This window comes from Rattus norvegicus, chromosome 1 (genome assembly GCF_036323735.1).
Source record: "Rattus norvegicus strain BN/NHsdMcwi chromosome 1, GRCr8, whole genome shotgun sequence".
Classification (NCBI taxonomy): domain Eukaryota; kingdom Metazoa; phylum Chordata; class Mammalia; order Rodentia; family Muridae; genus Rattus; species Rattus norvegicus.
Genome location: NC_086019.1, coordinates 3,852,185 through 3,868,594, shown reverse-complemented (window position 1 = coordinate 3,868,594; position 16,410 = coordinate 3,852,185). Strand labels below are relative to the sequence as shown.

General features: G+C 43.4%; 1 protein-coding gene across 2 annotated transcripts; it reads left to right on the top strand.

The window, feature by feature from the left end:
* Positions 1–40: 40 nt before the first annotated feature.
* On the top strand, positions 41–15,987 carry Raet1ll2 (retinoic acid early transcript 1L like 2). Of its 2 annotated transcripts, none has more exons than XM_039098429.2 (5): positions 41–450; positions 10,062–10,304; positions 10,559–10,828; positions 11,666–11,844; positions 13,255–15,987. In XM_039098429.2, the coding sequence occupies exons 1-4, from the start codon at positions 357–359 to the stop codon at positions 11,806–11,808; spliced, it is 750 nt and encodes a 249-aa protein (XP_038954357.1). In that variant the 5' UTR covers positions 41–356; the 3' UTR covers positions 11,809–11,844; positions 13,255–15,987. The 2 variants fall into 2 exon arrangements, with proteins under 2 accessions (XP_038954357.1, XP_008756857.1); XM_008758635.4 differs by having other exon boundaries at positions 49–450; positions 10,559–10,816.
* Positions 15,988–16,410: the final 423 nt, after the last annotated feature.

Genomic DNA, 16,410 nt, shown 5'->3' with positions numbered 1-16,410 from the left:
TGATTAGTTTAGAAGCTTGGGGTTGTCTGGACAACAACGCAGCCTCACTTCTTGGCTTCCGCTCTCGTGCGGCTGCGGGCGGGGCGGAGATCCGGACGCCCTGAAGTGGGCGGGGCAATGAAGTGGGAGCACCTCCCTCATTCCAAGTTTTCCACTCCGGGTTCGGCAGAGCAGCGGACCGGTCCTTGCCGCGAACCTCAGGGAGGAACAAGCAAGCTGCAAAGTTCCCGACCATTGCTGGAGTTCATAGGCGTGGCGACTGGCATTTTCGTGAATCTCTGAGCCGGATCCGGGGCGGCACAGAATCCTCACCGCTTCTCCTCGCAGCTCCGGTCACACCTGTTGCTCAGACGGGTATGGCAGAGAATGCAGCCGCCGAGCACCATTCTTTCACAGGAGCTTCATGCCTTTTGGTTTTTCTGGGCTGTCTGGGGTTCACGCTGTGCGCCGGTGAGTTTCAGGGTTCCAACAGAAGGTGGTGGTGTCGGTGGGGCGGGAGGGAGACAAGTTTGTTGAACAACCGTGTAGCGTTGTCCCGCCCGATCTCTCAAACGCTCTACCACTGCCTTGTACATGGTTAGTCCCTGGTCCTGCCCAACAGAGAGGTCTAGGAAGGCCTGGCTGGTAGAACAAATAAGGAGAGCAAGATCGCAAAGGGAACCCCTGGTGAGGCTCCCGGGTCTCAGCCACGCGTGATTCACAGGAATCCTATCAAGCCTCTAGGCTAGGAGTGCCAGACCTGCCTGCAAGCTATTTCAGTCCCTTGGACTTTTCTTTGAAGACTGCTCATTCTATGCTCTGAAGACTGCCTTCCCCTGGTATTCTGAGCCATTCTGGGACGTCTTGTCCTCAAACTTTCTTTCCTACATTTCGTGGTATTTTTCCAGTAGATCACAATAGGAGCTTCCAGGGACAAGGCAGTCACAACCACTTGTGTTGTCACGCGTTTTACCCCCTTTTCTTGTTTTGTTTTAAGGCAGGATTTCATACTATTTCCTAAACTATAGAATTTGCCACAATCCCTTCTCTCCCAGGTCTACTTGCTGGGAGAGAGAAAATAGGTTTTCTTCAGGGAATGTCACTGGGATGATCAAGCCATCCTGGGAGGATCTTGTACTGGAGTAGTTGACCAACAAATAAGTCATGAAATAGCGTGTGTGTGTGTGTGTGTGTGTGTGTGTGTGTGTGTGTGTGTGTGTGTTTCTTTTTGGGTGAAGCTGAATTTTGTTTTTTAGGTATCTTGTAGCTATACTTGCTTTTTGGGTGTGTTTTTGGAAAGAATCAAAAGTTATATGTGGAGGGAGGAGAGAATCAGGAAGAACTGGAGGGAGGGGAAGATATGATTAAAATATATTTCCATTTTAAAATGGTTTTAAATAATAAAAAATAAAATGGCAAAATCTACTTATAAATGCTAGGTATAAACTCAAAAAAATGTCATGTATTACATCTAATGCTTGAGAAAAAGGGTCTTTCCTTTCTTTCCAGATCCCCGTGCGCACTAACCAAAGGCTCTACCCCTGAGCTAGGGTCTCCTCACCAGGGCCAGCAAGTCCCAATAGCTGTGGGTTCTTAGACGGGCTTGTGATATAGAGACAAACTGACCCGATTTCAATAAAGCTGCTCAGTGACAGAAATGACAAGTTTTTTAAATGTATGGTTTAATGTTGATATTCTTGTGGATTCCTCTATGTTCTTCTGCCCCAAGAAGGCAGCTTTCAGACTCCTCTTCATCTCTTTTGTCTTTAATTAGTAAAGTCCAGCCACATCTGGATTGGCTAACCATCTATGTGCCTTTAAGATCTTTGCATTCTGTTAGCCATGTACCCCTTAAGCAGTCAGGCCCCAGGCTGTTCCTTCCTTTCTTACTCCTCAGTGGATCACTGTCCTTGATGTTACTGCTCCTGACAGAAAATCCTAATGGGATTTTTCTGTACCTTATTTGCTGGGATTCAGGAATACAGTTTCCTAACAACACCACAAGCCTTGAGCCATCAGCATCAATGCAGAGCTTCCATCAATGCTGGTGTCCTTCTGCCTGGTCATTCTCAACATGGCAGCTCCAGCATCCCACAGAGCAGCATGGACAGTGCACATTTCCTAGAATGCTTTGCTGTTCTGATCACTCTGACAGGTGAATGTCTCTGAGGTTTTCAACACCACTTGTCTACTACCAGACTCAACCATCCTAGGTTTTATCTGGTACTGGTACTGACCAGTTCTAGGAAACCATCCTAAGATGTTGTTGTAAAAATATAAAAAATAAAAAAGGGCTGTCTTTTGTCCCCACTCGGTCCGGCATTGCAGTGCCCCAAGATGTCTGCTGGATATCTTGCCAGAAGCACACATTCCAATTCTGTGTCAGCCCAGACTAGCCTCCCCACACTCCCTTACACTTAAATCTACACATGGAAGAACACACAGCACAATAACCTTTGACCCAATTGATAATATATAATTGCTCACCTAAACATACAAAGCCCAATACACATCCATCCCTTAAGAACATTCGTAACAACCTGTAAAGGTACAGCCTGCAATCTTAACGTCACCCGCCATATTCTCCTGCCACAGCTTCTCTCCCTCTCCCTCCTGTTTTTTCCATTCCAGTCTCCTCCTCTTCCTTCAAACTTCTCTCCCGCCCATCCTTCCTTCTCCTCCAATGACAGGCCTCCTTCTATCCTGTACCTTCCCCTCACCTGCATTTTACAAATTCAAAGGGAAGAAGGTTCTGGTAAAGTCACCTGAGTCCTGAGTATGTGACTTGGCAGCCATCCTTGGGGCAGTGGAGTTAGCATCAAAATACAGATAACTTCAGGGCAAACCACAACATTTCCCCCTTTTTGTCCAGTTAAAAGGTCTTTTCACTTATTTGTAAATTGAGTACAATTATTACCATTCTATAAGTTAAAAAGCATACAATACACTCAACACCCAGTCTATCCCCACTTAAAATGTTCAGTTGCTTTAGTTTCCTAAGTCTCAAAGTCACAGTCTGCCCTCAGTCATCATGTCCAGGCCTGTCACAGCAATGCCTCATTCCCAGGTAACAACTTCCATCATGGCCAGTGTCCTATTTCTTCTAAGAAATGCTGTGACCATTGTAACTTGTATGAAAGGAAACATTTAATGGGTCTTGCTTACCATTTCAGAGGCTTAGTCCATTGTTCTCAGGGTGGGGAACATGGCAGAGCATGGCTCAGAGTTCTACATCCCTACCTAAAAGCAGCAAGAAAATAGTTTTCCAAACTTCAAAGGCTAGCTCCAGTAACACTTGCATCGATAAGTCTACAATTAATCTGACAAGGCCACGCTCCTAATTTCATTACACATTTCTGTTGAATCCCTTTTGACATGCGGATTTCTCTGGGCCGTTTTACACATGCCCTTCACTACACGGTTTAGATGTTCTGGATTTTGAATTTTGTATAGTATGGTCCAGTCGCTGATCAGGTTCTTTCAAGCCATTCCTGGAGCATGTGGGCATTACCTCCAGAAGGTTCTGCTTGCTGACCACTCAAAGGCCGGCATATCTACAGCCTGAGGAAAAAGATGAGGTGAAAGTCCCTGCATCACAACCATGAGAACCAGAGTTGGTGCCTAGAACCCATGTCTGAGATCGGAGTGTGGTGCTATCTGCTTTCACTGTCGGGTCTAACAAGGCCGAGGCAGAAGCCGAGGTCACTGGCAAGCCTGTGTAGTCTGCTTGGGGAGTCCCCAGCATCTTAGAGAGCTTGTCTGATCAATACTACTGTGGCACACTTGTAAGAGGTTAGATATATATTTTCTTACTAAAATCGTAGTCCCTGTGTAAATACTAATAAGACATTTGTCATCATCATCATCATCTTATTAGCATTATAATTATAATTATTATTTTTTATTACTTGTTGGCACACATATAGGGAAGTCAGAAATGCTTTCTTAAAATCACCTTCACTGTTCCTCATTTAACAAAATCATTTCCTTTAATGAAATATCTAAGTGGGTTTTTCTACAAACAGTTGGGTACTTCATTCTGATCCATGTTAGTGCCAAGTTTGTGACCTTCAGTTCACAACACAGAGCTACTCTCATCTCCAGACACAGAGCTATTCTCATCTCCAGAGGGCTCATGTTCATGTCCCCCTGAACACTTCTGAAACAGTGTACTCAGTGAGAAGGAATCGCAGCCTTTTAAGGACAAATACAAACCTTAGGGGTGGTAGGATAGGGAATGGAGAGTGGGGAAATAATGGAGAGAGGGAGAAAACAGATAAGAGGCAGAGAGGGGAAGGGAAGACCGAGCTGGAAGGGAACAGGAAAGGAGTCCCCAAACCTGCACCAGTCTACCTCATAGCAGAAGGTTCGGGGAGGGAGAAGGAAAAGAGGATTTTATATTTCTTTGTTCGTTTTTTTTAACATCCCTTTTGCATTTTTTATGTCCATAGGAGCTTTATTTTTAATAGCCAGAAATTGAAAACAACCTAATAATAATAAAAATAATTCAAATAATGAACTAATAAAGAAATGTAGGACATTTATACGGTGGTGTGCTACTCAGCCATTGAGAACAATGACACAATGCAATTTTCAGGCACATGGATGAAACTAGAAAATATCCTGAGGGAGGCAACCCAGACCCAGAGAGACACACATGGCATGGACTCACTCATAAGTGGCTGGTATCCACAAAGTACAGGATAATCATGCTGCAATCCACAGACCTAGAGAAGCTCAGCAACAGGGTGGGCCCAAGGGAGGATGCTTGAATCTCACTCAGAAGCAGACTTAAAGTAGACACCAGACGTAGATGGAGGGAAGGGACTGGATGAAGACAGGATGGGAAGGAGAATGAGGAAGGGGATCAGGTGTGGGAAAAGGGGGGGTGGGAGAAGGCCTAGACAGAGTACAGAAATCAGTGGGGGGCATCTCTGGGAAGAGCCAGAGACCTGGGATGGGGGAGGCCCCTGGGAGTCTACTGGGGTGACCCTAGCTGCAACTCCAGCAGCTGATGGAAACAGATGTAGAGACGCACAGCTAAACATTAGGCAGAGCTTGGAGAGAGGGGCAGAGTAGGGGCAGGGGGCAGGGAAGGACACCTATAGAACCAACTAACTTGAGCTCCTGGGGTTTCACAGAGACTAAACTACCAAGCAAAGAGCATGCACTGTCTGGACCTAGGCCCTTACCTGTTTGTAGCAGATATGCAGCTTTGTCCTCATGTGGGCTCCCTAACAATTGGAGAGGGGGCTCTCTGACTCTGTTACCCACCTTGGATCTCCTTCCCTTAGCTGGGCTGCATTGTCTGGCGTCAGTGGGAGAGAATGAGGTTAGTCTGAGACTTGATTTCCCATTGAGGGGGTTTTCCCCTTCTCTGTGGAGAAGGGAAGGGAGTTGGCGGGGAGGAACATGTGAGGGTGGGATTGAAAGGAGAGGAGGGAGGTGGGGCTGTCAGTGGGATGTAAAGTGAACATATAAATAAAAAAATAACGGGTTGGGGATTTAGCTCAGTGGTTGAGTGCTTGCCTATCAACCGCAAGGCCCTGGGTTCGGTCCCCAGCTCCAAAAAAAAAAAAAAATTAATTAACATATGAATTAATGTTTCCAATTTATTGGTTAATACCTACTCATATGGAACCCTAATCTGTTTGTTAATCTCTTGTGGAAGAAAAAGACTGTGATTCTAGTACTTCAGGGGCTTAGCAGGTGGCTCTCAGGGTTAAGGGCATCCTAGGCTATAGGATGAGCTCTGTCTCAAAAACACAGATGAACAAAATGAAACAAATGATGTAATGTACTCAATGACAAAGCAGAAAGTAATGATTATGTGGTTAAATTGTTTCTCAAAAGTTACTGGAGATGGAGGCATGGTAACCTAGTGGTAGAACTCTTGCCTGGCCTATGTGAAGCCTTGGGTTCAATCCACAGCACCAGACCAAAAAAAAAAAAAAAAAAAAAAAAAAAAAAAAAAAAAAAAAAAAAAAAAACCTGTATTTTTGGCTTTGAAATGTGGAATGTTGGGTGACTTGATTTTACTCTGGCTGTCACTAACTAGTCTACAGAGATAGGCCCCTTAGTATTTCCCTCATACAATCTATAGTGTATATTACTTTGTTTTTGTTGAATATTTTTATTTACATTTCAAATGTTATTCCCTTTCCCAGTGTCCTGTCCTTAAGCCCCCTATCCCATCTCCCCTCCCCCTTCTTTTATGAGAAAATTTCCTCTCCCCAACCATCCTCCCTTCCCTCCCTGATATTCCTCTACCCTGGATGGTCCAGCCTTGGCAGGACCAAGGGCTTCTCTTCCCATTGGTGCCCAACAACGCCATCCTCTGCTATATATGCAGCTGGAGCCATGAGTTGGTCCATGTGTACTCTTTGGATAGTGGTTTAGTCCCTGGGAGCTTTGGTTGGTTGGTATTGATGTTCTTATGGAGTTGCAGGCCCCTTCAGTTCCTTCAAACCTCTTCTAACTCCTCCAATGGGGACCCTGTTCTTAATTAAATGGTTTGCTGCTATCATTCACCTCTATATTTGTCATGCTCTGGCTGAGCCTCTCAGGAGACAGCTATATCAGACTCCTATCAGCATGCCCTTCTTGGCTTCATCAATGTTTTAAGGTTTGGTGGCTGTATATATATGGGCTGGATCCCCAAGTGAGGAAGGCTCTGAATGGCCATTCCTTCAGTCTCTGCTCCAAACTTTGTCTCTATATCTCCTCCTATGAATATTTTTATTCCCCCTTTTAAGAAGGACTGAAGCATCTGTACTTTGGTAGTCCTCCTTCTTGAGATTCTTGTGGTCTGTGGTCTGTGGGTAATTTGAGCTTTTGGGCTAATATCTACTTATTAGTGAGTGCATACCATGTGTGTTCTTTGTGATTGGGTTACTGCAGGATGATATTTTCCAGTTCCATGCATTTGCCTATGAATTTCATGAAGTCATTGTTTTTGATAGCTAAGCAGTACTCCATTGTGTAGCTGTACCACATTTTTTTTAATCCATTCCTCTGTTGAAGGGCATCTGAGTTCTTTACAGCTTCTAGTTATTATAAATAAGGCTGCTATGAACATAGTGGAGCATGTGTCTTTGTTATATGTTAGAACATCATTTGGGTATATGCCCAGGAGTGGTCTAGCTGGGTTCTCAGGTAGTACTATATCCAATTTTATGAGGAATCTCCACATTGATTTCCAGAGTGGTTATACCAGCTTGCAATCCCACCAACAATGGAGGAGTGTTACTCTTTCTCCACATCCTCGATAGCATCTGTTGTCACCTGAGTTTTTGATCTTAGTCATTCTGACTCACCGAGGTGGAATCTCAGGGTTGTTTTGATTTGCATTTCTCTGATGACTAAGGATGTTGAACATTTCTTTAGGTACTCCTCAGCCATTCGATATTCCTCAGTGAGATTCCTTTGTTTAGCTCTGTACCCCATTTTTAATAGGGTTATTTGACTCTCTGGAATCTAACTTCTTGAGTTCTTTGTATATATTGGATATTAGCCTACTCTGGGATGTAGGATTGGAAAAGATCTTTTCCCAATCTGTTAGTTGCTGTTTTGTCCCAATGACAGTGTCCTTTGCCTTACAGAAGCTTTGTAGTTTATGAGATCCCATTAGTCAATTCTTGATCTTAGAGCATAAGCCATTGGTGTTCTGTTCAGGACTCTTTGATAGTGCCTGTCTTTGTCACTGAGGTGTATTTCCTGAATGCAGCAAAATGCTGGGTCCTCTTTATGTATTCAGTTTGTTAGTCTATGTCTTTTTATTGGGGAATTGAGTTCATTGATGTTAAGAGATATTAAGGAATACTGATTTGTTCCTGATATTTTTGTTGTTAGAGGTGGAATTATGTTTGTGTGTCTCTCTTCTTTTGGGTTTATTGCAAGAAGATTACTTTTTTGCCTTTTCTAGAGCGTAGTTTTCCTCCTTTTGTTGGAGTTTTCCATCTATTATCCTTTGTAGGACTGGATTTGTGGAAAGATATTGTGTATATTTGGTTTTGTCATGGAATATATTGGTTTCTCCATCTATGTTAATTGGGAGTTTTGCTGGATATACTAGCCTGGGCTGACATTTGTGTTCTCTTAGGGTCTGCATCTGCCCAGGATCTTCTGGCTTTCATAGTTTTTGGTGAGAAGTCTGGTATAATTCTGATAGGTCTGTCTTTATATGTTACTTGACCTTTTTCCCTTACTGCTTTTAATATTCTTTCTTTATTTTGTGCATTTGGTATTTTGACTATTATGTGAGAGGAGGAATTTTTTCTGGTCCAATCTATTTGGAGTTCTGTAGGCTTCTGGTATGATTCTGGGCATCCCTTTCTTTAGGTTAGGGAAGTTTTTTTCTATAAGTGTGTTGAAGACATTTACTGGACCTTTAAGCTGGGAATCGTCACTTTCTTCTATACCTATTATCCTTAGGTTTGACCTTCTCATTGTGTCCTGGATTTCCTGGGTGTTTTGGGTTAGGAACGTTTTGTGTTTTACATTTTCTTTGATGATTGTGTCAATGTTCTCTATCTTCTGCCCCTGAGATTCTCTCTTCCATCTCTTGTATTCTGTTGGTGATGCTTGCGTCTATGTCTCCTGATCTCTTTCCTAGGTTTTCTATCAACAGGGTGTCTCCCTTTCTCATTTCTTTACTGTTTCTATTTCCACTTTTAAATCCTGGATGGTTTTGTTCAATTCCTTCACATGTTTGTGTTTTCCTGTAATTCTTCAAGGGATTTTTGTGTTTCCTCTTTAAGTGCTTCTACTTGTTTACCTGTGTTGTCCTGTATTTATTTAAGGGAGTTATTTATGTCCTTATTAAAGTACTCTATCATCATCATGAGATGTGACTTTAAGTCCAAATCTTGTTGTTTTTCAGTGTGTTTGGATATCCAGTATTTGCTTTCATGGGAGAACTGGACTCTCATGATGCCAAGCAGTCTTGGTTTCTGTTGCTTAGGTTCCTATGCTTGCCTCTTGCCATCAGGTTGTCTCTGGTGTTACCTTGTCTGGCTGTCTCTGACTGTGGCTTGACCGTCCTGTAAGTCTGTGTGTCAGCACTCCTGTACACCAATCTGGGTACAGAGAGCTGTGGGACCAGTTCAGCTCCATGCGCAGGCAGAGACCTTTCTCAGACTGCTCCTGGCTTTGTGTCCTGAGGCCTGCACGTGGTTGATCGGAGCAGAAGAGTTGGTCTTACCTCTGCTTTCAGGTGTATTAGTGATTCTTGGTGGCCGACTTTCAGCCCCCTTTTGCAGTTTTTAGTGCAATTATATTGCAAACTTGTTAAAAGTTACTTAAATAAAATATTATTTAATTTTAAATTCTAGTGCTCACACAAGCACATGACAGTAAATATAGCAAGCCTTACTAGGTCTGGCCTGTTTCCTTGTGCAGTCTGCTGAACCGGATAGCTCTAGGGTATTGAATTGTCTTTAGCTGTTAGTGAAAGTCTGGGACATCAGGGGCCATAAGCATGCTGGGAAACACAGACTTAAGGAGAGAGATTGGGGCTTCAAGCAGGTCACTGACAGACAGAGATCTCTCCTTGTGAATGCAATAGGTGTGTGGTTTAATGTGGGGGAAGCTGAGCTCTGATGGCCAACAGTGCTGTGTGACAGAGCCCAGTGGGAGCAGGGATGAGCACTGAGCTCACAGATGGCAGCTTCCCTCTCCAGGACAACTGGGGCATTGCCTCAGGAGCTTCCCTCAACATCAGGCTCCATGTTGAATTTCCATGTGTTCTTGATGCCTCCCTTTTCCATGAGTGTTCAGATAGATTTTCATCCCCAGGAACATGGATGATATCTGACATACTTTATTCTTTACTACTTGATAATAGTCACTAAAAATACTTGCAAGGTAAATCTCCCTGGTGACACATGCATATGAGGAGTCCCTATCACTTAAAACAGTCAAGGATGGCACCGAATTAAGGCTCCAGAAACTGCAGGACCTCTTGTTTAGATGTTTCTCTTCCTGACCTTTTGTCCTTCAGAGAGATTCCGAGTATTAGAACACCGTGACTCCTTTGGCTCTCTGCTCCCACTTTGAACCTCACCTGCATGTTTCTCTCACAGATATAGACTCTCTACGCTGCAACTTGATTGTCAAATCTGCTATCAAACCTGGACAGCCGTGGTATGAAGGACCATGCTCAATGAATGGAAAGACTCTCTTTCAGGTCACATCTTTGGGTAAACTGACAAAGGAGGAAAATGGCACTCAGGCATGCCTAATTTTGCCTCAAAGCCTGAAAAATATTTTAGAACTGATGAGGGACCATCTGCTTAACATGGAATCAGAGCAAATCAAGACCATGGGTAAGAATGGGACAGAAGAGAAAGGTAGAAGTTATCAACCAGGAAGAACATGTAGGAATGGAGCTGTGGAAGTATTTGCATTAAAGAGCTGAATATTGACCCAACCTGGAAGGACGTGGTACCTACTGTACAAGAAACAGCAAGATAAAAAGGAAAGAATGCAGATCCCTAAGCTAGCAGAGGAAGGCTGGACCGTTGAGGGGGTGATGGCTGTATAAAGGCTTTAAGATGATGGTGTTGTGTGTCCTTTGCAGGTAATAACACCTTCCAGGTCACCATGCAGTCTCAGTATAATAAAGGACAACTCATTGATGCCTTCTGCAACTTGACAGTTGATGGACTTGCAACTGATGGACAGTCTTCCTTCCACTATAATCCAACTAAAGATAACTGGAGAGGGAGTGGTCAATGGGAGAGAAACAGGGAACTAAAGAAGGGTCTACAGATGATGCTCATGGGAGATTTCGGCCACTGCTATGAGGAATTGTTGACACTCTCTGGAGAAACACCAAGTAAGTCATTAGGTAGAGTATCACAAGTAAACGTCCACAGGGTGGGAAAGGCATGGCTGTTCCCTTGAGAAGCCTGATGACTTCCCATATGGATGTGAGCATGTGTGCATAATGGAAGATTTGATAGACTGAGTGAGCGATTCATTGGTGGTCTTTCTCTCTGTGGAACCAGTCATGACCACAAGAATTTCTCTTTCCCATACAATCTCCCCGTGTTTCTCATTCCCTATTAACCAGTGGTCCAGGCCCTACATGGCCTGCCAGTGAGCCCCAAGTCTGTGTGCATCACTGTAACTTCCAGCCTTTTCTCCCTCCATTATAGCTGCCCTTCCACCAGCTCCAGCATCACTTTCGAAGTCTTCATTATCTTTTGTGTCACAATTACACAGTTCTAATTGTGTCGACATCCAGAATGTTCTAACCACAGGAAATATGTCTGATTGTTTAATGGTTCAGTAGACATATTCTTTCTTTGATAGTGAAACAAACTCTGTAAGAACATCTTTTTTTTTAAAAGATTTATTCATTTATTATATATGAGCACACTGTAGCTGTCTTCAGACACACCAGAAGAGGGCATCAGATCTCATTACAGATGGTTGTGAGCCACCATGTGGTTGCTGGGAATTGAACTCAGGACCTCTGGAAGAGTAGTCGGGTGCTCTACCACTGAGCCATCTCTCCAGCCCTCTGTAAGAACATCTTACACATGCATCCTATTCCTCTTTCTATCCAGGACCTGGAAAAATAGTTATCACATACGAGTTGTTTGGGCTTCCCAGAGAGAGAAGTTGCTGATGGAGGTGTGTTTTTAGTTTTAACTATATATTTTTGTGATTTTTTTAAAAGGATCAACAGTAAAGACCCAGGCTATCGTACAGCGTACACCTGCCACCCAGATTCCATTGAACAGTGCCCAATCTACATTTATGATCCAGAGTCAAAATATATTTCTATATGTAGGATTAGTCTTCATCGCATTGATCACTTAGGAGTCTTTGCAGTTGCTATGATGGTGAAGAAAAAAGGTAAGGATCAGGCTGGGTTCTCACTCTTGGTCTTGGTAGTATGAGTCTGATAAGGACAGGAGACGGGTTCTAAAGGTCTAACTGAATCACTGTCCATCACAGTGGCCCTTTGTCTACTAGAACGATGCCTTGGCTTAGTCTTCAGCCCCCTCTTCAAAGTAGTGTTGGAGATGACTGTTGTTGGGCACCGGAGGAAGGCAGAGTCAGCATGACTGTGCAGTTAGAGGAGGATGAACCAGGAATGTCCTCCTGAGGGAACAGAGAATCTAAAGACCGAGGATCGACATAAGATACAAGGGAGGCAGAAATGACGTGTTACCTTCTCATAATCAAAAAAAAGTTACCCCAAGACTGTGATTAAAGTCTGTTTTCTTTCTGGGGATGACATGATCTAAAATAATAATTCTTACAGCTAGGGCCAAGTCTGTACATTAGTAGCTCCCAGCTTAGGGCAGTCCTTAAGATGGAAAGATCAGAGTGATCAGACTATTCAAGGAGTTGGCATTGAGGGATCTCCCTATAATCCCAGCATGAGGAGGCTGATGCAGAAGGATCGCCAAGTTCAAGGTCAGCCTGGGCTTCGTAGTCACATCTTGTCAAAAGAACAAAGAAAAGAAAATCCATTCCTTTAACTTGGTCACTCTACTTAGCCACAATTCAGTGCATGTGGAACTATGATTCCAATGTCTCTGTCCTCTGAAGTTGAAGTCACCTGTGTTTAGGCAGGTAACGTGAACCCAGTGCTCACCGCTGTCTTTCTTAGATTTGCCAAAAACAGTCTAGAGTTGAAAAAGAGAATTGTGATAAAGATTGCCAGTGTTCTATTTTAATATGATCAAAAAGGTTCCTCTGTAGGCATAGGCTGGTAAAAGGTTTCATATAATATCAGACGAAATATAGGATATTTAAGTAAATACAATTATTTTTGAATAACTTTAGTTGTGTACAACATTTTAACTCTACCTGTATACTTGGTCAAACCTACAATTTGAGTATGGGGAAAAGTGATGCAGGAGGACTGCCATAATAGTTTAAGCCTGTGGTAGATTTTATACTAAACTCAAGGACAGCTTGTGGGGTAAAGTGAAGCCTTGTCCCCAGCAGAGACAGAAACACAGGTGTATTTTTCTAGCCTTTCATGTATGCTGATTGTTTCATGTTTCCTAAATTATTTTAATATTTTTATTCACAATGATTGTTTCAGTACACTTACAACTCCAGCAGCATCTGAGGTCTTAGCATATCAGAGGTTAGAATGGCAGAAAGGTCTAGAAGGAAAGATGAAAGAGAAGAGGATTGGTCCACTGACTCTGGTCTGTGGTGTGGGCGAGTGTCTGAGAGAGGAAGGAGAGTGGATGCTGCAGCTGATGCCCAGGAGCTCACTGTAATCCACACCTGCTTTTGTCATAGGTGCTCCCTGCTGCTCCTCTTCCTCTGCAGTCTGATCTGCATCACCAGCTGTCGGGTGACACTTGAACATTGCCAGTGACTTCTTCAGCAAAATCACAAACATACGCATTTCTGATGTCATCTCTAAAATCCATGCTGTTGACTTTGAACCAAACTGGTGGGAGACTGATGGCTGTCATCACCTCGCTCACCAGGGCCTCAGGGTGCACTAGGCTGTTGCCATCAGGGGCTTCCTCTTCCTCTGATCTTTTTTCCTTTCTCAATCTTGCCTGCTGGCATTGTGGAAATCAAGCAGGGCCTACCTCTAATTTACTCCTCACTCTGCAAAACAGAGCTTGCCCTGGGTGCCTCCATTTTACTACCAGCAGCTGGCTGCCTTCTGAGTGCAATGCAGACATCGGAGGACACAATACCTCACTTTACACAGAGGCACATGTCCACTCAAGACCATCCAAGATACGGAGGCTGATAATCCCCAAAGTAAAAATATGTCGCCTCCACAGTTATCAAAATAGGTGGGAAGCAGTGCGCACAAGTGCATCTCAAACCACATCAGCATCCAGCTCTGAGGATTTATCTCACCCTCGCCTGGAGCCCTGAAGAGGCCACCTGATCCTGCAATAGTTATGTCACCACAAACCTGCCCCCTGGCTGTCTGGTGTCAGGGAACCTGCAGGCAGAGAACTCCTGGCCATATTAAGCCCTCAGCTCCACCCACACTGCTAATGTCTCCTCCTTGAATCACTGTCTGACAGCTCATCTGCTGCTCATGCTAATGTGGGTCTGCATCTCACCTGCTGGATCCTCAGTCCTGCACCTCACCTGTGCAGTTCACTCAGTGTTGAGGCCTGGTGCAGCCCTGCAGCTCTCCATGAGCTCCCTTCACAGCTCCTCTAACCTCCTGCATTGAGTCTGTCTGTGTGTCTGTTATCCCTCTGTCTCTGCCTCCAGTCTGGTCTCTTTAAACTCCAATGGCAACTCTTTCACTCTTCTGCAGTCATTCTGTGACCTAAGGCCATAAGATAACTGTGTGGTGTTCAATGTGTGATGTGAGAGTCTACCTCATAATTAAGAGTGGAGTAAGAGAGCCAGGGGCTGGCCAGTTGTCAGTGGTAATTAGGACTACCTGGCATCACAGCCAGTGAATTGGATGGAGCTGGTAAATTAAGACATAGATGTGAGCACCTATTTTCCTGGCATAGCTCACTCTGGATTTCATTCACAATATTATAACCACCCAGTGAGTAAACAGCCCATTGTTAACAATATTGGCAATACACAATATCTTTTTTCAACAAATGAAAGGTCTGGTGCTAGAAATAAAATTCAGCATCCCTTCCAAACCCTGGTGAACACTGAGTACGCTTTCTCCACTGACCCAATGCCTGCCTCACACTGCAGTGTAATTACACCTCACGCTGTTCAGGGTGTGATCTGAGGAAGGCGATAGGAACAGGGGAGACTTCCGTCCAGCCATGGTCATCTTCTTGACGAAGGTATTTTTCTGTGAAATGACTGAAAACTTGAACTCTGGGGTCTTCACATCCTCGCTGAAGCTGTCATGTTCTTTTAGGGCTATCCCACTGTCCTCTATGCTGGGACACGGCCAACCTGGAGGTGAAGGTGAAAATCCTGGCTGTCAGCCCAGCCCTTGATCCTCATTGCTTTAGGCCTCTCGTGGTGGCCATTGCAAACTCAGAAAGTCAGTTACAGCAGACTTGAAGAACAGACAGTGGTTTAGTCTGTTACATAGCTTCATGAGTGAGCAGCTCACACCCCAAGACATCAATGAATGTGACTATATTAAATGCAGAGACTTTTAAAAATATTATGAGGCTGCTTTGCAAATATATTTTGGGAACTGGATCGAATGGTCCTCAAACTTGAATTATGAAGATCACTTGTGTCTTTTTTTTTTTTTTAAAGATTTATTTATTTATATATAAGCACATTGTAGGTGTCCTCATCTACACCTGAAGAGGGCATCAGATCTCATTACAGGTGGTTGTGAGCCACCACGTGGTTGCTGGGATTTGAACTCAGGGCCCCTGGAAGAGTAGTCAGTGCTCTTAACCACTGAGCCATCTCTCCAGCCCCCACTTTGTGTCTTAACATTAAAAGATTACACACTTCTGATGAACAAATATTTAAAAAAGCATTTTAAATCAATCTTAGCGCTGATAAGACTCCATTGTTATGAAGTTAAAGTCTAGACAAATTCAGATGAAATTACTAGCAATTATTTTATCAAATCATACATGTAATTAAAAATCTTAAAAGAAAACCCCTACCACTTTACACTGAATGTTATAAACTCTGTAACATACAGAACCTTCTGTGTTTTCATAATCTCTTAGCAACCATGTTACTTGAAATTAAGTTTTTGTACAAAGCCTTCTTCCCATAAACTTCTTCCCATCAGAGAAGCGACTTTTTGTCTCCATACACTCACTATCATCTCTTTATTATTCCTTCCTTGTTAAATTCCTGATGTAATTTAGACCTCTTGTTTTCCTGGACGTTATAAAACCCTGAACACAGCATGCATTTGGATGTACAACAATATTTTCACGCATTACTATGTTATTGGTTAATATGCTCTTTCCTACCTAGCTTCAATAACCAGGTTACATTGCTTGTATAATGCTGAAATTCCTTTTTTCTTCACAAATTTTAAATACTCCAGTGTGTGAGATTTGATTGTATTTCATGAATTAAAAAAACTGAACTAGGTTTGCGTATTCTCTTGTTTACTTATTAGCCAACTTATGCTAACCATTTAAGGGAGGGATGCTGTCATGTAAAGACACCACATAGCATACATCTGAAGCTGTAGAACAGATACATCAAATCATAGGCAGGCAGCACCTGGGTCAGGCCACAAAACAAAACTAGAACGATTGCATCTGTTTAACGGGTGTTCCCAGAAAGATGTGCATCTACAAAGGGTAACTGACTGAGTAGATGCTCAGAGATGTGAGATGCTGGAACGCCACACGTCTTGAGACTTACTTTCTTGGACCTTCTCTAGTCCCCTTAGGAACTGTTTACTGCCTACGTCAGAATGTGTGACCTGACATTCCTGTGGCTATTAGACATGTGCTTAGAATTTATGAACAAACTCTGTAGGTTGCCTTATCCCAAAAGCTAAGGATT